Raw genomic sequence first — 26,618 nt, forward strand, 5'->3', positions numbered from 1 at the left:
GTAGTTGATAGTGGAAGAACATACGTTAGAGAATTCAATTCATGTTGCAGTCATCAAAAACTACGGATCTTCCAATCAATAAAAAATGGGCTTGATTTAGAATATAACAAAACAATTGAAAATATTTATTTGTGTCAATCGTGATTCATCTTAACATCCGGTGTAATCCAATTCGAGTTTTTTCATGAAATAACACAACATACAAATCCAGTTACATTATTCTAACTTCTGTGGAACAATACACTAGGTTAAGATCCGCGGCTTACGCGGAATAAATATTTTATACACAAACTATATTTATATATTATTATTTATATTATGTTTTCTACATATTATGAAATAATAAAATAAGAAATATATATTGAAATATTAAAAAATCAATAATATTACGTATATAATTAAATTGACTTGCACATATAAATCAAACAATCACTCTTATTTATGAACGATCATTTTATGGTAAATAAATAAAAAACAATTTTATCCCTTCTATATTATATAATTAAATTTAAATGATAAACATAGATATAAAATATATTTTTTAGGAAGCTGTTTATTAAATGAAAATTTTTAATCATATGGTTTTATGATTATTGTTATCTTATAACAAATTTTTTAACCATTAATAAAAAAATTAATTTGAGATGTCTAATAGTTTTAGTAATTTATAATCATTTTTAATTGAATGCAAATTTCAACCAAACCGAAAACAAACCGAGAACCAAACGGGTACTCAGATATATAACACTATTAATTATATATACATATAACATAGCTAAATATATATTTATAATTTAAAAATCTATTAAAAGTACCAAAAAATATTTGAAAATAACTAAATTATTATAAAGTATCCGAACTACCCGAAAATATCTGAAATCCGAAACTGTCCGGATAGTATTATCTGAAATATCCAAAGTAATCTGAAATATCTGAATTTTTTATCTAAATCATCCTAATGTTTTTTAAATATTTTACCTTAAATAACCGATATTTTACCCGAACTATCCGAACTACCCGAACCGGAACTGAAACCAAATGAGAACCGATTTTTTTTTGGTATTTTCCGGTTCCTAATTTTACTATCCGAACCAAACCGAAATCGAAACTATCCGAACCAAACCGAACCGAAAATATGTAGAGTAGTAAATGAATCCTCTAACCCCCTACCCCGAACTATCCTATACCCGAAATACTCTAACCGAACAGTCTAAACCTGAAATTGCCCATGCCTAAATGTAAATATCAATATATACTGTAGTTTGTATTTTATATGATATGTAGTTTAACTAAATGGTATATATATATATATATATTAATATAAACACTTATTAAATAAGACTTCTTACTCATGTGGTTTATACCTATTTATATCTTATTATAACAAAAAATTTAAACCATTGATAATAAAAATTTGTTTGAGACTTTTAACAGTTTAGTAATTTATACTCGTTTTAAAAAATTCAAAATACAACATATACGAAAAAATCTAATTTTTTATTATATGGTTAATGCAATTGTGTAATTTATTTTAATAACAAAGATTTAAACAAAAATGATTGAGTGTATACAAATTGTTAGCAAATCTTTGTTATTGGAAATCATTAATTGCATATATATATTTTAATAACATTAGGTAACTATGTAGCTTTTATGTAAGGAAAGAATGAAAAATAACTTTTAATACTAATAAATGATTTTATGATGAGTTTAATGAAAACTATAGTTTATATTTAGATGGACCAACTTACTTTTCTAAGGACTCTCGAAAATCATTCTCATGATGACATGTGTCATGCTTCTAATGTTGCAATGCTTCTCTTTTAATATATAGGGGGTACAAAGCCAAAATTATTATGAATATGTCGGGTTATGTCATTGGTTAAGACACCAAAAATGGTTATTTCACGTTTAGTTAATAAATGTAAGAAAAAGGTAAATCCATATATATACGAAGGGATTATTGTATAAAGTATTATCTCTTTCTAGTTTTAACAAGCAATGACATTACATGTAATTAATTCAGGCAAAGAGGGGTTTTTAATAAAGGTTATGAGAGAACTCTAATGATGACATATAAGCGACGACATTCTTGTTAATCACATATCAGGGTAAGGTTATTTAATAAAAATGCTCCCCCAAATAATAAAAATGGGATGAAACCAAAACAGCAAAAACAGTTAAAAAACATTTACATACTTCAACCAGAAACCTAAAAGATGAGTTCACTCTAATTTCAAGCAACTTCATATATTGATTTTTTTTCTTTGCAACTAGTAATCACTTATATATTATTTGAGAAACATTATATCATTGAAGCTATGACATATGTTATCATCATAATAATTATTAGATTCTTTAGAAAATAGGTTGGTTCATCATCTAAACATATATTATAGTTCTCATTAAACTAACCATAAAATTAAATATTAACTAGATATTGACCCGCCCTTGAGAGGGCGGGTATATTTTTTGTTTTTGAAATTTTTGCCTAGTATAATTTATATGTTTGTGTGTTTGTATAATCATATTTTTGTATAATATGAATTTAATAGAATAGATAATTTTTGTAAGTATATTAAATAAATCAAGTTTCATAGGCATTTGTGTATTTCCTTGTATCATATATGTATTTTTTTAATCGTGTTTTTATCTGTAATTATATTTGCGTAATGTTTTATAAAATATAATTAGTAAAGTATTTTGATAATTTTATTGAATTTATTATTTTATAAATATGGTAGTTTATTTTTAAAAAGTTATTTTTTAAAAATATAACAAAGTATGACGCAAACACTTTGTATAACAATTATAATTACATCATTATTACACATAATACTACACATAATAATTTGTATAGCAATTAAAAATGAGTTATGTAAATCAAAGTCCATGGCCCAATTTTAATGGTTTCATAAATTAAATGTTCATGGCCCAAATTCTTTTATCCCGACAAAACCTTGTGAGCTTCTGCTGTCTTAATCACGTTTATATTTTGTCGGTGGATGATGAATAAAAAAGTAAAGCTCAGTCGGTTTTTGGAAAGCCGTAGAAGACTATGGAAGAAATCTGAGTGACTATGTTCAATTGAAACCAGAGAAGTTTAAATCGGCTTTGCTCCTGTCAAGATCTCAGGTAATCTTTTGGTGTGATTAATCTATGTTCTTCTGTAAAAGTTTAATTCGGGATAGGGATTTTGTTTTTAAAAAATCTCACAATTGATCTGATCCTTTACATCCATAGTAGAAAAAGACATAGTTTATGTTCGTATCGGGTTAAACGTATGAACCGTAAAGATAATTTTTCCCTAAGTAGATTAACCATAAAGATCGATTAGTAGAATGGCAACATGTTTAACTAATCACTTGACTGCAAAATATTACTGTCTTAGAAGCTTTGATTCCTTTAATTCATCTATTTTCCAAGTGTAGTTAGTAACTTAATTATTTGTCCTTGAATGATGGAAACTAAGAAAAGGCAGCTGGTTGTTTCAGATATCGTTCTCATTGGAGAAATTGGAGGTAATGTTAGTAGGCAATTTAAAGTCCAGAAAATATATTAGTAGGCAAATTTAAATGGTGGTAAAGTTATTTAAATTAGATTTTAAATGGTCCTGATTAGTAGAAAACAACTTGTAAAAACGGAAGTTACATATAAATAGAGGTTCCCTACATATTCGCATATTAATATAAATGATGTTTAATTTTTAATTAATTAAGATCTGCTGATGCAGTTATAAGATTTTTGGCCCCTGATTTTTAGGCGTCTAGCAATGTACATGTACTGGTTATTTTCGAAAATTAAAACTACTTACACGACATCATGTGGTGGTTAATTAAAAGGGCATTGCAGTTATCATATAAAAAAAGTAAAGGTAGATGAAATAGTTGTTGGACTCTACTTTTATTAATGGGTCACACTGCTGTTTTAATAGAATAGATGTACAAAAAACATTCTTCCTTATTTCCTTAAATAGAAGCTATGTAATTACCTAATGTGATTAAGATATATATGAAATTAATGATTTTGAATAATAAAGATTTGATAAAAAATTGTATATCCTCTATCGTTTTTATATTTTTATATTATTAAAATAAAATAAACAATCACATTAATCATATAATAAATATTAGTTTTTCGTATAAGTTATATTTTAAGTTTATTCAAAAGGGTTATAAATTACAAAAAAGTTAAAAATCTCACATTAAGTTTTTTATGATTAGTTGTTTAGTTTTTTGTTATAACCAAAGACAAATGATCATAAAATATACGAGTACAAAGTCTCATCTAATAGATTTTCAAATTAAAACACACACACACACACATATATATATATGTATTAATATTGTTTAAACTAAACAATATACCATATAAAAAACAAAATATCTTAATTTCAAATATTCATTGAAAAATACCGAGAACTTAATATTTTATTCGAAATTTGCATTCAGATTTTTAAAATGATTATAAATTGCTAAAACTATAAAATTCCAAATTGAAAATTTTGTAACAAAATTTTTAAAAAATATAAATCATCATACAACCATATGCTTATAAAACCTTATTTAACAATTACTCATAGTAAAAATATAATATATATTAATATCATTTAAATGTAATTGTATACCATATAAAATAGATAAAAGTTAATGTTTGGATTTACTAAGCATAAAATGATTGTAAATAAATAAGAGTCATTATTTTGAGTTATGCTTTCTAGCTAGGGGTGTTCAATCCGGAATTCGGGTCGACATTGGTTAGGTTTTCTCGGTTTTTTGTTATTTCGGTTTATAAGAAATCACTACCATATTAAAACCCTATCTAATTTGGTTTTGTTCGACTTAAATACCGTCTATTTTAGGTTTATTTGGTTTTATAATAAAACAATAAATATATTTAATATATTTATCTTTTATAAACTTTGTGAATTTTACTTTATACGATTAGATATCCGCTTTAATAAAACATGAAAATATTCATGTATTTAAATAGAATATTTTATTTTTTCTTTTACTATTTAAATTAGTTAGTAAACATATTGAATTAATAATAATAATAGTTTTTATAGAATCAAAATAATAAAAAAACATCAATTCAGAATATTATTAATTAATTAAATATGGCTCACATATTTGTTAAAGAAAATGCAAAAATTACATTTTTTAAAAAAAAATTTGATAAAAATGAAAATAACTTTTAACTTAAAACAAAATATTATACTACTAAAATCAACATTTTAAGTATGAAGATTGTATCAATAAAATAAATTATGTATATAATTATTAATTATATTATATAATTTACATATAGTTATACTAATATATTTAATTAATTGGTTTATTCGGTTTAATCGGTTTATATACACATCCATATCCATATACCGCGTTTCTTAAAAAAACATCACTTCGGTTTATTTGGTATTACCATATCCAAACCACTTTCTCTATTTCAGTTCGGTTTGATTTTAATTGTTTTAGTTTTACAAGATTGAACACTCCTAGTTCTCGCCAATTTAATTATATATATGATAGTTATTGATTTTTCAATTATCCTATATATATTTATTATTATTTTTATATCATAATATGTAAAATAAATAATATATATATATATATAATGCTTATTTCTGTGCAGTGCAGATCTTAACTAGTATTTTATTAACCTCGAAGAATCATGAATTAAATGAAAATTAATTACATTTAACTTATGTTCTTGGGTTTTAATAAAACCAAACCAATGAATGCTCTAAAGTTTTTTTTCTGACAATTACAGTATCGATTTCTGAAACAATGAAATTCTATTTTGATGAATCCATAGACAAAATTTGTTGATGTAAAAAAAGCACAAAATTATTTAACTGATTAATAATTTTGAACTGTATATTCACTAGCAAATTAGTTTCAAGTATTGTAGTAATTAAATACATCATATTTAGCTTATATTTTATCTAAAATTATTATTAATGTATAATTCATACAATTTCTACAATCTTCAATACCAATATGACTTTCAAAAATATTTAAAATAAAATAGCTAAAATTCTAAAACTAAAGTCTAAAATAACAAATTTCAATATTTTAACCAAGCGGTCTTGGTCTAGTGGTAAATGAGTTCCAGCAGGAGCTTCCGTCCTGGGTTCGATTCCATTTGGCCACCCATAGACGTCTTAAGTAATAAGTAGCAAAAAAACCCCGATTTCTAAGGGCCTCTTGGTGATTAATCCTTGGACCTAGAAAGCCTTTCGATCACACCAAGGGTATAAAAAAAAAAGTTTAAAATAACAATCTTTACCAATAAGAATAAATGGCATCATGGACCTTGTAAAAGGGTTTAGGGGATAGGTATCTTGCTAATTAGCTTTGATAATTTTTTTTCTGTTCACTTGATAAGTTTAATTAAGTTAGTACTAGGTGGGTGCGGGCATAAGAAAATTCAAAATATGGACTAAATCTTATATGATTTTATAAGTAACGGATTTTATACTATGTCAACAACCGTCTTTGGGAGAATTCATCAGGCGTGGAAAAAAGATCGCACACCAATTTGAGATGGACGAGAGGGAACAAAGTAACTTCAGTATGAAGAGGCAGATATTGTGTGTACCGTGTACGTATAATTGCAACGTCCATATTTTCTTTGTATGTTTACGAAGGAACTTTCATTCAAAATATGGAATAAATATTGCATAGTTTTAGAAAATTCAGATTTTATATTATCATTAATTAGAAATGTATTGTATACCTGTCGTTAAAATCTATGATGGAGAATAAAATATTTTGTTTCCATTAATAATAAAATAAACTTTTGTGTAGACATAGTAAAAGAAAATATATTTAAAAAAATCGAAAAATTGTCCATAAAAATATAAATTATGAAGTACAATTGTCGAAAAATAATGCAAAATAATTTAGAAACCTGCAAAAAATTAAATAAATATTGTAAGTAATTTGTCGGATGAACATTATTTTACAGATTTATAAGTAAGAAAATAAAAGTTAACATGAAATAATATTAAAGTAGACATACTTTCATCAAAATAGTCAGAAAACGGGATGCTCCTGAATACAATCAGTTCCTAACCCATCACTACCCATCTGGAAAATACAAAAAGTAAATAATTGTAACAGACTATATACTTGAAATTTTGTATTTGAAAAGAAAGTAGATTAAAATTACATACCGTGACTATGAAATATTCTGAAAAACTTCTTTGTAGACAACATTCAACGTTTTTGTCTGCGTTTTCCCTTCTTTACCAGTTATTAGGATTTTCAATTCAGATCTCGGCTTAACTCTTGAAAGTGCAACGTAGAGCTGACCATGAGAGAACACTGGCCTAGGCAGAAACAACCCAACACTTTCCAGTGTTTGACTTTAACTTTTGTTGATGATCATCGCGAAAGCCAAAGTAACTGGAAACTGTCTTCGATGCATTCTGAAGGGGAGCTTGGTGTCAGGTGGTGTGACAAACATTCTAGGGATCCAAACCGGATGTGCAGCAATTTTGTTTCCGGTTATAATTCTACCTTCTATCACATGGGGCAGTAACTGAGTAACAATTAGCCTAGTACCATTACATAAACCATCTGCAACATCCATGTTACGAAGACACATGATAGGAGCACCAACCTTGAGCTTCAAGCAATGTCTAGGCAGTCCAGCCACTTTAACACTGTTCAAAAACTCTGCAGGATATACGACATTTTCTTCTATGTCAACATCAGATGGGATAATACTGTCAGAGCTAAGGTAAACCTTCTCTTCTCCTAAAAGCATATGTAAATCCGTTTGTTTAGTGATATGTACATAGTTAGTTGAACATAAGAATAAATGATAAAACATGTTACCTGGCAACTGCGAAAGCATGTAGTCATTTATTTTATCCTTTTCATCATTTGTGGGAGTAAGAATGGCTCGATGTGTATACAAATCCTTATCTGTTGAAGTTTGAAAAGCTTGTCCATAAACCTCTTTTGCCATAGTCTCAATAGGGTCTTCTCCACTATTTTGTATCAGCAAATCAGAAGGGATGTCAATCTCAACTTGACCGTCGTTAGGTAAATTTATTTTTCCATCTCATATATCCAAAATCCAGGTTGAGAAGGATTCAAGCTCTTTTGCTGCATCATCAGTAAGACCAGCCAGCAATCTCATGTTTTTTGTTAGCTTCAGAACTTTGCAGTGCTCCCAAAGATATGACGAATTCAGAGCCGCCAAAACAGTCTCTGCTCTACCACCTCCAGGTATAACCGGTAAAATCTGTCTGAAATCTCCACCGAAAACAACAACTTTACCCCCAAAAGGTTTTTCTTCACAAAATCTTATAATATCACGCATAGTGCGATCCAACGTTTCGAAACAGTGTCTGCTCATCATAGGCGCCTCATCCCATACAATTAACTTTGCCGCTTTAACTAATTCTGCACGATCTGATCCTGGCTCCATTTTCTTGCAAGTGCTGAATTCGTCTGCATCTATCGGAATACCAAATCTGGAATGTGCGGTTCTACCTCCTTCCAACAACAATGCTGCAATTCCACTTGATGCGGTATTTAGAACAATCATACCTTTAGATCGGATAGCTGACGAGAGTGCTCTGTATACGAAGGTTTTTCATGTGCCTCCATAACCATAAAGAAAGAACACTCCACCGCTATCATTTAAAACTGCATCCAGAATCTGTTCGTATACCCCTCTTTGCTCATCTGTTATCATCGCCATAAGTCTTTCATTTTCCTTTAGCTGATCTTCCACAACATAATTAAGCTCATCATCTATACGGCGATTGCCGTTGTAATCTCCTAAATTTTCTGGCTTTGGCATGTGGGGCCATTTCTTGAGGCTACGACCATTGCTGAGCAAATGATTTTCGATCTCAATAAGAGCAATATTTTTAATCTGCTCTATGGTCAAGTTCATATCTGTAAGTTTGATAATTCTATTAAATTAACATAGACATTCTTACAATAAGAAAATTTAATTGGACAAAACTCACCAGGTCTTCCAGTTTCTCGCCGCTTCTTGTAAAGAATATCGTCGGTAAGATACTCCCAAGTAGCTTCCCACACTACATGAGGCTGAGACAACGATTTGGAAACCAACATTCTCGCAAAAAGCTTCCTTGCATACGTCGCAGAACTACAGTCACTGGCATCTTTGATAGCTTCTATGAATTCCTTGTCATCATCCATCAATCCCAACGCATAGCAAGCATCTTCGTATGTATGATATAAAACACCATCAACTGTTCTTATATCCTCGTATGATGTCGGCCCTCTTACCCAGTTTAGCAATACTCTTAAGAAATATAGCTCATCACCTGATGGCTGAATATGCGCAATCCTCCCTATCGCAAAGCCTCGTTTCTGTGGTACCCATTCTCTCGTACCTGATTTCCAAACGAATTTTGTTGGAAATTCCGCATATGTCAACTCTCTTGCCTCTGCATATTTTCTGTTTGCTATGAACCAGGCCAAAAACATGGTTTGGTTGACAGTCTTTTTGTTGAGAATACTCTCAATAGGTTCGTCTTCATCAAAAAATACCAGTTCCTGATCCGGAAGATGAAAGCCAAGTTTCTCTACAGAAGTAGTACGAAAATGTGTAGGAAAAGCAAGAATCCGCCAAGACGACTCGCATGCAGTAATATATCTAATTAAGAAACACGAAAACATAAATGAGTAAAGATGAACCTTGGCCAGAAAATGTAAAAGATAGATAAACTCTATTTGTTAATAATGTATTTATTTTATTTATAACAAATGAGTTATATAAATTTCATCTATGATATTTGATATTTTTTAAAGTTTATACATATATATTTGTACTAATAGTAATAGATTATTGATGTAATTTCGTTTCCTTTGAAGAGACATAGAGTACAATACAAATTTTGTATTATCTTAGAATTTTTTCGTATTATATTTTTTTAATAGCGGATTACTTGCGCAAACTTGGATTGGAGAAATTAAGTTAATGTATAAAGTTCAATATTCTAATTAGTATTAATTTATTGATCTTCTATAATTAATGAATAGCTTATAGAGTTTCTACTGAATTTTTAATATATTGTTATAAATTTATAGAATATAGTACTTTCTAAATAGTAACACGAATTGGTATAAATATAATAATACCTGCAGTCGTAATATGTTTTGATTTCGTCAATGACGCCATCTTCATCTTCTTTATCCATTGCAGCTGAGGCATAATCAGGTCCCTTATGAATATATTTGAAAAGATACTTAACAGCTCGTGTTTGGACGCACCACTCTACATTCATATGGGCGCGATATCGAAGCATGAGGTCTCTGTTGTATGGTACAACAAATCCATTGTCTAATCTGATTCCATTTTTCTCAATGAACCTACCATCAATCCGACGCATGTAAGCTGGAAATCCATTTGCGTCAATCGATGTCCTGATGTTGAGAGGTTTCGGAAACATCTTAGAACATTTACCGTTAACCATACATACATTATCCTTCTTTGCTGCACCGCAAGGACCATGCATCATACAATCCCCAACGATCACATACAGGTCTGGATCTACTGTCTTGTCTGGTATTTCAGCGGAAATAATCTTATCTATATCATCGGCTGTTGGAAATTTTGATCATTTTTCCATGAAGACAAGAATATGAGCGTGTGGCATTCCTCTTTTTTGAAACTCAATCGTGTACATTACTGACAAAATAAAAAATAAAATAGTTAGTCAATTTTAACAAACAAAACAGCTATCTACATTAGTTGTTTTGATTAAACAATTAATATAAGTAACATGTAAAAGAGATTTACCTGCAGCAACATGACCGAATAAGGAGCCGTTCTTTTTAGTCAATTCGCCGATAAGATTATCGAGTTTCATCTTGAAAACTCTACACAATATTTCTGGCCTGTCTTCGGTGGTCAGGTTATATTTTTTCAGATACCTTGTAACTTCAGGCCATTTTGGATTACACGTAAAAGTGATGAAAATGTCGGGAAATCCATGGTATTTGCACAGAGCCATGGCATCATAGTAGTGCTGCTTCATATACCTTTTTTCCCCGGTGAAAGTTGCTGGAATGAAAATTCGGCTCCTTTGTTCCGCCATCTTAGCTCCAGCTCTTGTAGCTGCTTTCTGGATTGCAGCGTAACTACTTGACCGGAGCTTTTCCTGATTCAGCAACAAGTAACGTAGTCTACTCGATTCTATCATTGTGTAAGCGTCCACAAGGAACTGATGAAACAATCTGCCTGATCTTGTAATTGTAGGTGCTTCCCACCTCCTCTCTAAAATCCGAAATGCAAAGTACTCACGCATAGTTACATTCTTGCGTTTTCTCGCAGTGCTGTCTTCAAAACCAATAGGAATATTTAATCGAAAGCCATCCTCTCCATATGGAAACAATAGTGGATATTGCAGAGGCAAATACGCCGGATGTAATTCACTTATCCTTTGCAACTTTCCACTTGTACTCTCTAGAAAAATATCTCGTGTCTCCATATTTAAAACAAAATCTCCAGGTATCAAAGCAGCAACTTCATTTGCAGTCGGCAGATTATGGGTCCGTCCATCAGATTGTCGACTTTCAATCAATCTCATCCTATAACCTGTTGATCCTTCCACGTCGAATCTGTCTCTTGCAGACCTAAAAGCCTTGACATGAGGGTTACACTGATCTAACATATTCTTCAGAAGAAGAACAAGTGGTTCTCTTAGTTTCTTAGCAGCAGCTCTGTCAGACCTGCAAAGTTTAAAAAAATCCTAATATAAGTTAACAAAACGTCGACCATACTACAAAGCGAACAATATAATCATATTAACTTCATATAATGAAGTAAATTACCCGGCATAAGCGTCAAGTCTATTTTTGATCTCATTTAAAGTGTCAATGATATAGAGCTGGGAAAATTTTGGAGCTTGTCCAGGCTCGGGAACTATATCACCAATACGATGATAGTTCTCACCGTACATTCGGAAAACAAATGGTCCACGACCATTGTTAATAGAATGATCTATCTTCCCCCCAAGAGATGTGAAAGAGAACATCATATTGTAATATGAACTCTCGATAATGTTTGCTTAACTCGTCTCCTTTGCATAACAAAGTCATTAACTCCACTGGAGGATTCGCGAGCCGAGGAAGTACAACTTTACCATGTTTACAACACATTGTGAATACAGGATTGGCACTACGCCGGCGTTTTCCAATTCTTTCACCATACCACATATATGCTTGACAAAACTTACAATTCCAACCTGGATCTCTGTCGTCGTAGTAACCTGTGTTTCGTCAAATATCTTCATTAAAAAAAACTAATATCGAGGTTATTTATTTGTAAGAAACATTGTAGTAATTTTCAGGTCATCACCGTTTTTTTGTATCCCAATGACAATAGGCGAAGTAACTGTATTATTAGTTTCTTGTGGGATATGTTGTGGTGATGTGTTTATCAAAGTCTCTCCAGGAGGATAGGTAGTGTAAGTCTGATTCTCCTCATCTTCATTATCATTTTCATTTTCAGACTCACTTTCCATTGCATATCGATTATTGTAAGCTGCGTGAAAAAGTGTACTACAAAGTCAAAATATATGATCCATAAATAAAACGTTTTGTATATGTATAGATGGAATATACATTTTACCTTCAGGATGATCCTCGACGATGAACCTTGGTGGAGGAATGAATTCATTGGTTTTGGTTTGTTGGAATGGACTTTGAGTAGCTGAAAAAGATTTATTTAAACATATAATCAAAGGTCTAGCGTAAATAAATTCATGAAATAGGTATAATATTAATTTTTACCTTTCAGTATACATCATATTAGTACGATTACAAATATCTAAAAAATTACCTTCACGAGGTGCATCTTCTACAGACACTGCTGGACCAGTCGGGATACTATGGCGTGTCATGTTGGGACCTTGTCTTGCTGTATAAATTTGTTTAAGTTTAGTCGCACTTTTGAAATAGTAGCATAGAACTTATAATAACGACAAAACATTATTTAAAACCCGTTGTTACCTTCCTTATGTCTTGTCTTTGAATTCACCGATGGAGGTGATCCAATTGTCTTTCGTTTCCTCAAGGTACTCCGGGATATAGTTTCTTGATAACCAATAGTACCTTAAGGAATGATAATTTTTAATTATACGTAACTTGTGCTAAACTATTAATTTATTACTATTTTATTAACTATTTGTATACGATCATACTATATAAGCACTACTTATATAATAAGCAGTAATTAATAAACAATGCTATTACTCGATGGGTGCATGTTGATTCCAGAAACACTCAAATTTGCAAGAGTAGGTGAACTTTGCGTTGAATTATAGGGACCTACAGACATAAATAGAATTCATAAGCTAATTTTCAGAAAAGGTTCCATCATTACTCATTCTTTAAAAAGTCTTCTAACTCTTCCTTTGAACAGAAACTTATACCTAGAGGTGGTACAACGGATGTCTTGGTTGGCTTGAAAATCCTGGTAACTGTACAATGTAATGAAAATGAATTTTTCAGAAATTTTTTTAATCAATACAGTAATAAGAATAAACGTGGGGATAATGAAAGCGTTACGAGACTAACCTCTATTTGAGGTAGGAATCCCTATTGTTCTTTTGTTATTCAGTATTTCCTTTCGCGCAGCTCCAGCTTGATGTGTTAGTCCATCTTTAAAACTTTGAAAACACACAACTTAATGGGACAGTATGTGTCGATGTATTTTCAACTTTTTTTACGGATTTGACTCTGGTGGAACTGGAATAATGGGTCGAAATACTTGATTCGTAACATTCTGCAAGGGCGTCCTAAAAGGATTATACTGGGCAGAGGTGAAACGTTAGTGATAGATGAGTTTTGTGTTATATTCCCCATTGGAGTATTCTCTTTGTCATTGGTACCTGCGTCAACAAACTAAGTCTGTGAATAAACTACAGAAGAAAAAAAAAACAGTGTATGTTCCACAAAAACGTTACTGATAACGTATCATTCTTTGTATTCAGTAGTAGGAAAATTCAACATTTATAAATGTTTTTATTTATTTTATGTAGAACATACACTGTTTTTTTTTCTTCTGTGGTTTATTCTCCGTGTATGTAGACAGTGGATTATTTCTCTTCATGCTTCCCACTCAAAATCGAATGCTTGTTTTTCAGTAACACCAAAACACTACGTATAGATTGAATCGTATGCAATTATAATACAGGCTTGAATAAACTTATATAATTTGAAAGAAAGTCGAAGATATAAAGTTCAGAAGCCGACCTCTTCAGCAAAATATAATTGAAATCGATACATGACCATTAGGTTATATCATCTTCAAAATATACGTATAATCCTTTGTTGCCAAATAAAGTTACCTTATCAAATTCTTACCATGTATGTATTCCTTGCGCAAGTGAATATGATATTTATTGGTAAACTATTTATGACAATTTAATTCAATATATTACCTTCTTTTACTTTATTCGTTTATTAATTATGCTTTTTTGGAACTTTAACATATATATAACAACCTTATGTTTGAAATGTCGAATATATAGTTCTATACTATCTTCTAGTGATAAGTTCCGCACTTTTAAAGTTTAAAACAATAATTTTGCTGTAATGTGGAAAAATAAATAGATTAAAGGAGTTGTTATATATAACGAACCAAATAACACCTCATAATTAATTCTCCTAAATACAAAAGCCAAAAGAGAGACAACGGAAAACATTATGAAATTTGATGAACAGAAAAAAAGATTAATTCTTAAACTCTTGCACTTTGACGGCCATATTGGACTTCAACTTAGTTCCTTAAGAAAGGATTAGCATCAGTCCTCGTCCGACTCATAATCATTAAAAATCACAAAATGTGGCTGCAAAAAAAAAAATCGTTAGAACTTATACTCGTCACAATTAATTTTGATTTATCACTATTATGATTGTTACATGTGGATCGAAGTGTTGAATTATTTCTGCATTGTCAATCACTAAATCAACAACATATGCTGCATTATGTTCTTGTTGACCATTACTTGCGATAGTAATCTTAAATAGAAGTTTTCTCCCAATCAAATCAGTTAGAGACTGAGGTAGAAAATGTGGATTTTTCTGTAAAACAATAATACATCTTCCAAAGAATATATATAAATGCAATTTCCTTAGTTCCCCTTATCTTGAAAACGAAGAAAATACCTGACCAGCCTCTTGGACTAACTCAAACGCAGGTCTCCTAATGAGCCTCTCCGCAATATTGCTGAAAAGCAAAAACTTGACTTCTCCCTTTGAGTCATCAGAGACACGTACAACCAAGTAGTAACTAAAAAAATACACTATTTAAATTAGTATACAAACATATAATACTGATTTATTACAAAGGCAGCAAGATAAATCTTTATAAACGGCCATACCAGTGAATAGCATGTTCAAAATCCTTGTTGCATGTTTTGCAGTTGTATATAGGATTATGTTGAAGATGTTGCACGTTTCCCTCAAAACCATCTCCTTGTCTGGCCATTTTTCTTTTGCAAAAATTGCAGGCAGTGTAGTACCATGGTTTATCCAAATCAATGGCCTCAATTTTTGCAACAACCATATAAGTTCCAGCCTAATTTGAAGCATTTAAATGACAATAAATTTGTAGTTAAATCATATTTGTCTTCCTCTTTCAGAAAAAAAAAACGCTTTCATATGATAATTCCCAAAATATTTACCGTTGGTGCTTCAATAATTTCAGAAATTGTTCTCTTCATGGTTAACATTGCTTCAAGAATACTATGTTTTGACAAAGACCTATATAAAAACTACTTAGATCGATTTGTATAACATACTAACAACATAATAACAGAGAAGATATAGAGTGGAGATTGTAACCTCTTTGTACTCAATACGATATAGCATGTCGAGTAAAGGTTAGTTTTATTTATAGGAGCATATGAAAAACCTAGCGTCAAATTAGAAAATCCAACCACTTAAGTAAAACTGATTTTATTATTCTTGTTTGAACAACAAAATATTCTTATTCGTATGAATAAGGACATGAGTACTGGTCAAGTAAACTTCTAACTTTTATTATCTTTTAAGAATGAAGAAATCTCGGATGAACTTATTCAATTGATTTAATGCATTTCCTAAACTAATACATATCGGATATATTATTACCATAAGTTTAAGTGGTCTATTGTTTGAGAAACTATTCTATTCAAATACATACTAATAAGGAAATGAAAGTTGGTCAAGTTATAGTTTTACTTTTATAAGTTTTTGTTGAGAAAGCTTTAAAAATCCAGTCTATATAGTTGTTTAATTGTCACTTCAATTGGTAATATCAATAAGCATGCAAATAAAGCAATGACCAACTTTTCTGAGTACGTGACAACTCTTCATGAACCACAGCCTTTTATCAATGCATGTGTTGTCTCTTGACCTTTTTAGCACATACTTCTAGCACTTACACAGCATTTTCATCATGTACAATCACATCATTTTCCCACCACCATCTTTATAAGTATCCTCCTACAACATCGAACATTACCTATCCGCATTCTCATCATCGACTGAGAGTAGAAACAACTTTCACAAAACTTAAAATATCAAACAAAATACAGACAATTATGTGAATATGGGAGAAGAAAAATCGGTGAACAATTATGAAATTGTTTACATCGGTGATTCCTCTAATTCAAACGACGACCACTCCATCTCCGATCCCACCATCTATTTCAGAAACATTTCCTTGTCATATTTTGCTGCCGAACCTTTCGAAATGCTCACCAAGCACAACAGATTCAAGGAACTATGCTTGGAGAACGATAACCCTGAGGCACACTATATTGAGGGCATACTTCAATATTTCGTCCACAAAGAAAAACGCAAAGGCCTCTATCATCTACGCCAAGCATCCATTGGTGAGTATAGAAACGGTACTTATCTTTACGGTTTGTTATTGCTTGCATTAGAACACTATCCAAAAGGTAAGAAGTATCTGGATAAACTCCAATGGAAAGAAAATCTATCAACCTCCGATTATTGCTGGAAAAGAGTCAAGAAAACTCTAAGTACAATCCCTGCAATTATGGAGACCCGCTACTATACAGCTATGGTGAACCTTGAGCCATGGACTGAGTGCCATCCCGATAACATGGCTGAAGTATGCAAGCATTGTTACTACTCCAAAAGGCTTACTCAATTTGTTCAGTTTGCTATGAATCAAGACTGAAACAAGCAGAGTTGTGGAGATGTATTATCTAAGCACGCATGTAAAATAACTTATGTTTTTTACATATGTGATTTATCTATTTCGTTCAGTTTCGTACGTTGCTATTTTGTATGTTTTGCTTGTATTTTTATATAATATCAATTCCAAATAACCTCAGTCTCATTATCGTTATTTTAATCTTATATAAACGTTTTTTAATAAATGGTGTGTCCGTCTAGGAACATCCACTTTCAAAGATCTACAAAATTATTACGCGTATATCCTCTACTCATATTTACTGGGAATCTTAAATTTGTTACCAAATCTAATTAAGAAAGTTACCGACCAAATATCTACGATGATCGACATCTGATGTAATATAAACACATTTAATTATTAATTCGGCAAGTGTGTGATATACAGTTTTAAGAAAGATATCAATATGAATTACGTATTGGTCAAGTTAAATCAGTTCCTAGGTTATACTTTATAAATTTAATATTAGAACGGCTTCATGCATGTTACCTATAATATTTCTGATATTAAGGTAACTGATTTTTTATTTCTTTTAAAAGTTGGTTTTACTAATTTTGATATTTAGCCGCCTAATCACTTCAATATTTAAGATATTATTATGCTTCAAATTAATATATATAATATAAGCATAATATTACGACGGCTGCATTCATAGTAACAGTAATGGATAAATATATCAGAGAAACTTATATACGACAAATGAAGATTTTTAATATTAAAATTAAAAAAAACCCAACGAAGTAATTACTAAAACCAAATCCAATAATTAAGAGTTAAATACGAAAAAAACATATAGTAACTTCAAATCTCAAATTTAGATGACCATGTTTTAGTCAATGGATCCCAAACAAAGTTACGAACAGCACAACACTTTCTAATCAAAGACTTTAGATTTACTCCTTTACGTATTTGTTTGTTAGTCTCCATCGAATCCATAAACTTGGATTTATCTGGTTCATCGTGGATATTGGCTGAATGTTGGTTTCCGTGTGTAAAGCGCATCATAATGTGAAACTGATGCCTCTTAATGACTTTATTGTCTGTATGATTGTCAACTTTTTCGTAACACTGTCACATAACAAACATCAAATTATGACTTGTAAGTACTCCAAACGTATAATAGAAACAAAATATTTTATGTGTAAAAAAACTTACATAGCCATAGGAATCCAATGGAGATTTTTCAGGATCAAAAGTGCATAATTCCTATAGGATCATAAAAATTATCTTTTATGCTGAACAAATTTGTATTGCAAAAAAATTTAGTTTAGTAGCTCGCTAATACCTGGGTAGGAATTGACCAATTATATTTGAGCGGCTTCATTGAAAGGGGAGAATGTTCAGACGCTATGATTGTAATTTTTGGTAGCAGATTTATAGAGACCTACTAAACACGTCGCTCAATTTAGGGTTTCGAGTTTTGAAATCCGTCTTCTTTATATTTGGGCTTAACTATGTTTTCAGATCGACTTTTTAAATGGGCTTTGACTGTATTAATGCATATAAAAGCCTAATAACGGGGGATCAGTTCCATTATGGTTTTCTACATGTTTAAATTCATAAAACAAGGTTGGTTTCATTTGGATAATAGTCGGTTCTGGGTTTATTTATAATCAGGACTCAATGTCATATTGTATAATAACATGTTTAAATCAATGGTATTTTATTATCGGTTTTGCACATTGAATGTTTGTGCTCTCTTGGTGATACGAAATAGTTAATTAGTATTTCTTATGTTCATGCCATCATTATTTCACAGAAAAATGATGGGACGAAATAAATGTCATATATTTCTCAACTCTAACTGAAGAAACTCTTTAACCCAAAAATGAAGTCCTATACCCTAAATCCAAACCGTAAAATTAAAATCCTAAATATATATCCCTGGACCCTGTACTGTACACCTGAAATTCAAACCCTAAACCCTAAACCAAAGTCCTATACCTTAACTCCTAACCGCATACTTTCTATTCAAATTCTAGACCATAAACCGAAACCGTTAATTTGAAATACGATTTCCCAATATACTTGTATTGCTCCTTGACCTTAATCACAAATCATATGCAATAAACCGGCATCTTAGACTTAAAACCGAAGCCGCAAACACTAAACCCAAACCGAAGTATTTAACAAAATTAGCATGAAGGACATATTTGACAATTTTTAGGTTAAATATAGGGCAATTTTACATATAGGCTGCGTTAAAATTTAAAAATCAGTTAAACCCAATATCTGTAAAACGATATATGCAAATCTCCCATTTCAAGTAATATTTAGTATGTGTCGTTTTATAATTACGAAAATCTAAATCTAATAGTAATGGCTTAAAAAAAATATTTAAAAGGGTTTAAATATGTTTATTCAGTGAACTGGTTTTATATTTAAAAGGGTTCTTTTCATAATCGCGTGTCAAGTTAAGGCCAAATGATGAACAAAATCATAACTTTTTTTCACGATTTCAACCAAATTCATATCACAAAATACTCTTCAAGTAGATCGAAACTACACTGACTGAACACACAAGCTCAGCAAAGATTGTGTATAAATCATTTAAACGCATTGTTCAACAATCAATCCCCCTATAATGCAATGATCCAGGCTAATATAAAAGCAGTTCATCAATTCAGTACAATACGTTGAAACTATTGAAAATAACATGTTATTAAACTGGTTTGTAAAACCAGAAGATAGATTCCGATATTGGTAGCCGAAACAACACAAAAACTAAAACATTGCAAACTTGGAGATTGTTAAAACAGAGACATCAGTCAAACATTTGTGGCTCATCCATCTTGAACCAATCAACGTAAGGAATCTTAACCCCATCCATCTTCTCCTTTGCGAGCACCAGTTCAGTCTTTAGTTTATTCTTCTCCTTCCTCCTTGCATCTTTCTTGAAGAGTTCCTTGAGTAACTCTAATTTACCTTGCACGTGATAGACTTCACGCTCTTCATCATGCTTGGCTGTGATGGCTTCCAATTGGTTCTGATACATAAAGATCATGGCTCGGTAACGGTCCCTAGTCTCATTCTTTCCCTTGTTGAAAGCCTCTTCGAGAGAATAACTGTAATCTTCAACGATCGGTTTTTTGAGCTTTAGATCTCTGTTGAATGCCATTGCGAGATCTTGCCTTGCATGTGGAGCAAAGAAATATTGATTAACATATACGTCGTTTATGTAAGCAACACAATTAAAAACAAAATTATACTATTGCTAATTCAGATCAAACATAGAGACAAAGCGACTAACAGTACTGAAATATATCTATTTATTTTGATCCTCAAAATAAATCAACTAAAGATTATATAAGCAACACAAATTATAACATAATTTAACTATTTACAATTCAGATCAAACATAGAGACAAAGCGATCCACAATGAAATATATATATTTAGTTAGATTCTCAAAATTAAACAATACATGATACTATAGAGATCTTACAAAACCTTTTTAACTATTCCAATGACACCTTATATTTCCCTACAAAGATGATCCACATGTATTGAAAACTCCCCACATTATATTACGTCAAATTGAAATAAAAAACCATGATTCGATAATCAAAAAACTGAGTAATGATATACATGTGTTGCTAAGAAATAAAGAAAATGAAAGCTTACAAAAGATTTCTTTTGAGGGAAAGAATTGTAGAGACAATGTCGGCGAAGATGACTGAAATTAGGTTTGATAAAATAGGCGTCAGTCAACAGTTTATATAGAAAGATGGGTTCTAGAAAAATGCCTTTCCGATTGCCCTATAAATGATAAACCCTTTAGATTCATTTCCAAATATTTATTAAACATTTATATCATTGAAACTATAAAGGTTTCCAATGTATATATATTACCTTATAAAAATATATAGTCCGAAAAAAACAGAAAGCAATAGATTTTGAACTAATATATGGATCGCAATGTAGATCGTCATTTAAAATATTGCCTTCCTTTCCGAAAAGTAGATTCTATCATGTTTAAATATATGTCGAATAATTAGATATTTATAAAATATATTTATAATCTTGCACGCATGTCAATAAATTAAATTATAAAGATTTCAAAAAATATCATCATTTCCATACCTCGATCAAATATATTTAACTTCACAAATCCGATACGAAAAGACATGTAGTTAAATTAAAGATATAAACTCTGCCAACCTATTATTTTGTCAGTACATTTCCTTCTTAAATTTTATTAAATCAGTTTCCATTGGTATTTTAAGATCTCAAGAATCCAAACATGATGCGATATTGTCTTTGACATACTCACGCTACCTTGACTAATGTGATTTAGACAAATCTATGAACAACTTACCCCACCACTATAGGTATAACCTACTTCCTCTTCCAGTTCAAAAAACCTACTTCCTCTTCGAAAGTCTTATATACAGAAATTTATATTTTGTAACTAAAGCAACTGAATCAAACGAATGTGTAATTGGAACATGAAAGCCAATTATAAAAATAAGAAATAAATTGAGATAGGCTAATATAAAGGCAGATTATAATATAACAAACTTCAAATAGTTTAATAACCGACCAAATTTTGCTGGAAAACTGGTTTTAAAAACCAGAAAATATGTTCCATAATACAACACCAAAATATAAAAAAGATTAAACGTTTTAACTTGAAGCAAACAAGGTTAATCAAACATCTGTGGCTCATTCAACTTGTACCAATCAATGTAAGGAACCTTCACATCAGCCGCCTTGGCCTCTGCAAGCACGAGTTCCGACTCTATCTTCTCTTTCTCTTTGCTCAATGCAGACATGTTGAAGAGTTCGTCAAAGAGTTCCAGTTTACCTTGTACGCGAGCGACTTCAAGTTCTTCAGCATGCTTCTTGATGAGCGCATCATGTACTTGCTTGTACATAAAGAGAATGGCTTGGTAATGCGCAGTCGTCCCCTCCATTCCATTTTTGAATGCCTCTTCAAGAGAAGTACCGTAATCATCAGTCATTGGAGACTTGCGTTTAAGGTCCTTCTTGAATGCCATCGCCAGATGTTGGTCGATCTGCTTATTATAAATAGTATTAGTTATAAACGTTATATTATGCCAGCGGAAAAAATAGTTACAACGATCAATAATAAGCAGTTGTACACATAAGATCTCCTAAATACTCATTGATTTTCACAGAAAAAAGCTTACCAAGATCCTAGACAGGTTTTTGAACAAAAAGACGCATGACGGATACAAAACCTAAAAAGTCTTGATTCAATTGGTAACCGCTTATACAGAAAACTGATGGATCTACATGCAATATATTTGAAAGAAAAAACTAAAGAGAAAGAAAATAAACTTACCGAAAGTTGGAGAGACTCAATCGGAGAAGAAGTGAGATGAAAGATTTTGTATACAATTATTCACTGCTGTCTTTATAATGTCTAGGGGACTCTCGATGAGTCGTGTCTTTTCACATTACTTATCGAAAACATAAATTATAAATATGTTAATTGTATTTACCTTTTCAGATAATTGTACATTATACCGACTTAATCATATTTTCCGTGTATGTTTTTATTATAAATATGATAATTATTTTCTTCCAAAATAATCTCGATAACCTTTATCTGAAAAAGGTTATGCATTAAACTCCAGTTTTTTAATAATTTTCGATTTTCACTTCCTGTACAAATAACCCATTGTTTGCACTACCTTGGGTTTATATCTATGATCTATTTGCATGATTTTTCAAAATAAATGTTTAGTTAAAGAATCAACAAATTAATATACAAAGAAGTTTTCATATTAAAAAATATAGTCTAATACTGTTTATAAAAAAAAAGGTCAAAAAGTATTTAATAGTATAGCAGCTACAAAATTATGGGCTTAAATATTATTCGGACAATAAATTGGTTTTTAGTTGGGTATTACAAATGGGCTGAGACTGTATTACTACCAGTAAAATTCTAATAAGGGGGATTGGTTTGATAATAATGTTACGATTAGTAAAATTTCGGTTACATATTTTTGTTATTCAGTATTTCAAATGGGCTAACTTTGTAATTATGCCAATTTGAGCTTAATACAAAATCTATTGCCAGAGCCAACCAAAGAACTCTCTGAATAAGGAATTTTACCAATGTAATGATTCTAAAACGTTACCGATTGGCATAAATACTAAATCAAAAGTCAGAGCCAACCAAAGAAAAGGTTGTCTGGTTTATATTGGAACTTGATAAATTTTTATTCCAATTAAAAGTAAAAAACAAAGATGATCAGACCAAAATCTTAAACAAAACCAAAGACAAAGATACTCAGACAAAGTTTTAAAAAATGAAGCAAAAACAAAGCCATAACACTATAAAGGACAGCAACTCATCAAAAAGAGACAGCTCACCCGCCCTTGAGTTTCTTTTGAGAGAGTTTCTTGTTAACAGAGTGTTGATCCTCAAGGCAACTGTCGTCATCTTGTTCGCTTTTTCTTTTGGACAAAGGAGTTGCTGTAAAACCAACAGAACCAGAGGAAATATCATCTGCGGACTCCAACATTAGTACCTGCAAGAAAATATTTAATCGTATCACTATTATGCTCCTATAACAATCAAATTAATCGCATGTATAAGCGGAAAATTACCGGTTAGATTTAGGAGGCAAATCAGCAAATTCCTCAACCATTTCACGGTCATCAGTAGCCAATCGAACAACATACTGAGAACTCTTTCCTTTGATGTTATCAGCGTCAACTGAAATCTCAAAAAGGACTCTCTTACCAAAGAGATCGCTCACTGCTTCAGGTAAGAAGTCTTCATCTTCATTCTACAATTACATAGATAGCGGTCGGCTAATATAATTTACTGTGTTAATTGATGTACAATGGAATTTATAAATGAACCTCGTCATAGAGTTCAGCAGCAGAATGACGCACAATTGCTTGAGCATTAGCATCAAACAACAGAAAATTAGCCTCACCGCTATCGTCCTTGACATTGGCAATTAATTTGAACCTGAACAAATCCAAAGACAAAACGTCACAGACTATTTCAATGACGATCTACCTAACTGATATTTTTGTATATCTAACCCGATCAATACCTGGAAATAACATCACTGTGTTCTTTGTCACACGTATTGCAGAAGAACAAGGGCCGGTCATCAGCATCAACATTGGTTGTAGGCATCACTTTTTGTTGTGGTATTTGCAACTTAGATATTGCCAGCCACGTTCAGTATCAATTGTTTTAATGGTCCCAAGAGTAACAAAAGTGCCAACCTATTATTACTCAATGAGTATTTTTTAAAAGCACTGATAACACATGGAGTATATAAATGTGTAAAAAATTCAAAAGCGAAGAGTGTAGTCTATATACCACAGAGCTATCAATGATCTCTCCGATGGTTAGCCTCTCATTAAGAACAAAAAACCTGGCACGAATAGAAGTAGCAGTACCAACAGACCATTGGCTACTATCGTTGTTCGTAAGAGCAAGTGAATCATCAGGGAGACTGCCAAATAAAATAATCACACTTTATGTTAAAACGTTTCAGTGAAAACGATGTTCAAAAATCAAAACAAACATCTATATGTAGTGAACTTCTCCATAGGTTTCCATCTGGTGAACATCGGATACATACCTTGCTTTGAACCCCTCAATAAAATCGAGTGTTGGGTTGAGCAGGATATGAGTTGAATTATACCCGCTAGATATGGAGTAAGCACCTACAAAGTATATTAAGCTTATTAATATGTTATGCTCAGTAACATTTTACACAAACCGGAAGAATATAATTTACCTTTCCACTCTTTAACAGAACAGAATCTGATCACACAAATAATCATGGTGGACATGTTACTCCTATTGTAATCGTATACTTGTTTAGCATAACAACCCCACAGAGTACACATCATCTTCACATTACTGTATAATATAAACTTAAGTTAAGGTCCAGTTAATAGAGATTTTCTAGCAAAGTATAAATAAGGTTTAAAACCGGGTCTTACTTTGGGTCACGCAACTCAACCAAGAGCCTCATGTTGTCCTTTCCTTTTATTATTTTGTTTTCCAGAGACCCGAAGTTAACTATTTGGCCAACCACGTCTACATTACAAAAATAAGACTAAAATCAGAAACAAGTATATACAAAGTGAAAGACTCTTTAACTGAGTAAGAAACTAACTCACCAACCAAACAGCTATGATCCAGATTTCCACCAAGAATATCAGAGAAGTCCGCGAATTACTTTTCGGGAACTGCAGTTGGAAAATCATCAGCTATTCCAACAAATGTTGTGTGAAAGAAGCCAATTTTGTAAGGATGTGGCGTCGTACGGTATTCACCAGTAGCATCGTACACTTTGAACAACTGGAGGACAATCGCATCTCCCTCGCGTAGCTTGTCATCGAATTTTTTGATGAGTTGTTCACCAACTGAAGCATGAATTCTGGTCCCCTGGACAAAAAAAATTATGAAAGTTTTGTATATGCAGAACAATTATATAAACGATGCTTCCAAAAAATGCATTGATAAAGTTACTTACTTCTTTATCAACAACCACCATTTCAATGGTGTTTCCTGATTCTTTGTTATATTTTCTCCACAAGCGAACAATCCTAACTTCAATACGCGACGTATCTTTACGGGGTTTTAATTCTCGCACATAAGAAACAATATTTTTTTTGGCACGCACCATTGCCATTGTTGTTGTAAGAACTAAATGTTTGTACCTTAAGCATTCGGGTTTCTCATATATATATTAAGCCATTTTATTTATAATATTAATGACCCCTAATAAAGATTGAAATAGTTTAAAGAAATATATTAATTGTGTATTGTCATAAATTGATTTGCATATAATATCTTTTTAACTTGCGCAAGTAATGTAATAAATATGATAACAACCGACGCAAGCAATTGATTCGAATAATAAGGAAAGTTATTAATATGCAAATTAGTTTACAATCTTGAGCAAGTTATCTACTCATATGAGCTTAATATCTATCGACAATATATTTGGGCTTTCTAAATAGGCTTTTCAATTTTTTTTCTCATAATTAAGAAGACCAAAATTGAAAATCTTAAAACCAACAGACCGGATACCGACTGACTAAATTAGTTATTTGAACCTCTTAATCGTTCTGCAATTAGCGATGCAATAGACTATTGGAATTAGTAATGTAAAGCTCTAAATCGTGCGAATGAAACAAAAAAACAAAATTTAAAATCGAAAGAGAGGACTCTCCAAATGCTTGTTGAGTTATAAAGGAGAAGATAATCTTACAGTCATTCTTCAGAGAATGAAGTCGAATGCAATTTTGTTGTCAATCTGCCTCTTCTTGTTCCATCAGTAGAAAGTGAGCGAATTACATCTCTGGCCGTGGCAATGGTCTTGTTTAAGAGAAGCAAGACCTCAACAGCAAGAATGTTAATCAATCAATTAGATACGCAGATTCAAAATGTAAAAGTTT

The 26,618-nt window shown here is 31.4% G+C and overlaps 4 protein-coding genes across 5 annotated transcripts in view; all 4 read right to left on the reverse strand.

Annotated features, from left to right (window-relative positions):
• The window catches only part of LOC125592504, a 13,838-nt gene extending 5,858 nt beyond the window's left edge, over positions 1–7,980 (reverse strand). Inside the window, exons 1-2 of the mRNA XM_048767709.1 lie at positions 7,848–7,980; positions 7,527–7,766 (exon numbers count right to left, since the gene is read on the reverse strand). Of these exons, the coding sequence (XP_048623666.1) occupies positions 7,527–7,766; positions 7,848–7,980 (373 nt within the window). The remainder of the gene's footprint in view (positions 1–7,526; positions 7,767–7,847) is intronic.
• LOC106355679 lies at positions 1–26,618 on the reverse strand. Of its 2 annotated transcripts, XM_048767446.1 has the most exons (6): positions 25,335–26,618; positions 25,155–25,251; positions 24,523–25,071; positions 24,248–24,425; positions 24,048–24,159; positions 1–23,971 (listed from the first exon to the last, which is right to left on the reverse strand). In XM_048767446.1, the coding sequence occupies exon 6, from the start codon at positions 11,669–11,671 to the stop codon at positions 10,721–10,723; it is 951 nt and encodes a 316-aa protein (XP_048623403.1). In that variant the 5' UTR covers positions 11,672–23,971; positions 24,048–24,159; positions 24,248–24,425; positions 24,523–25,071; positions 25,155–25,251; positions 25,335–26,618; the 3' UTR covers positions 1–10,720. The 2 variants fall into 2 exon arrangements, with proteins under 2 accessions (XP_048623403.1, XP_048623404.1); XM_048767447.1 differs by lacking the exons at positions 25,155–25,251; positions 25,335–26,618 and having other exon boundaries at positions 23,771–23,971; positions 24,523–24,932.
• On the reverse strand, positions 8,077–10,513 carry LOC125592505. The gene is made up of 4 exons (XM_048767710.1): positions 10,137–10,513; positions 8,996–9,651; positions 8,622–8,921; positions 8,077–8,528 (listed from the first exon to the last, which is right to left on the reverse strand). Exons 1-4 carry the CDS (start codon positions 10,511–10,513, stop codon positions 8,077–8,079), a joined length of 1,785 nt encoding a protein of 594 aa, XP_048623667.1.
• LOC125592506 lies at positions 24,333–25,711 on the reverse strand. The gene is made up of 6 exons (XM_048767712.1): positions 25,691–25,711; positions 25,394–25,602; positions 24,947–25,071; positions 24,788–24,872; positions 24,523–24,658; positions 24,333–24,425 (listed from the first exon to the last, which is right to left on the reverse strand). Exons 1-6 carry the CDS (start codon positions 25,709–25,711, stop codon positions 24,333–24,335), a joined length of 669 nt encoding a protein of 222 aa, XP_048623669.1.

The sequence above is a fragment of the Brassica napus genome, chromosome C9, assembly GCF_020379485.1.
Source record: "Brassica napus cultivar Da-Ae chromosome C9, Da-Ae, whole genome shotgun sequence".
Classification (NCBI taxonomy): domain Eukaryota; kingdom Viridiplantae; phylum Streptophyta; class Magnoliopsida; order Brassicales; family Brassicaceae; genus Brassica; species Brassica napus.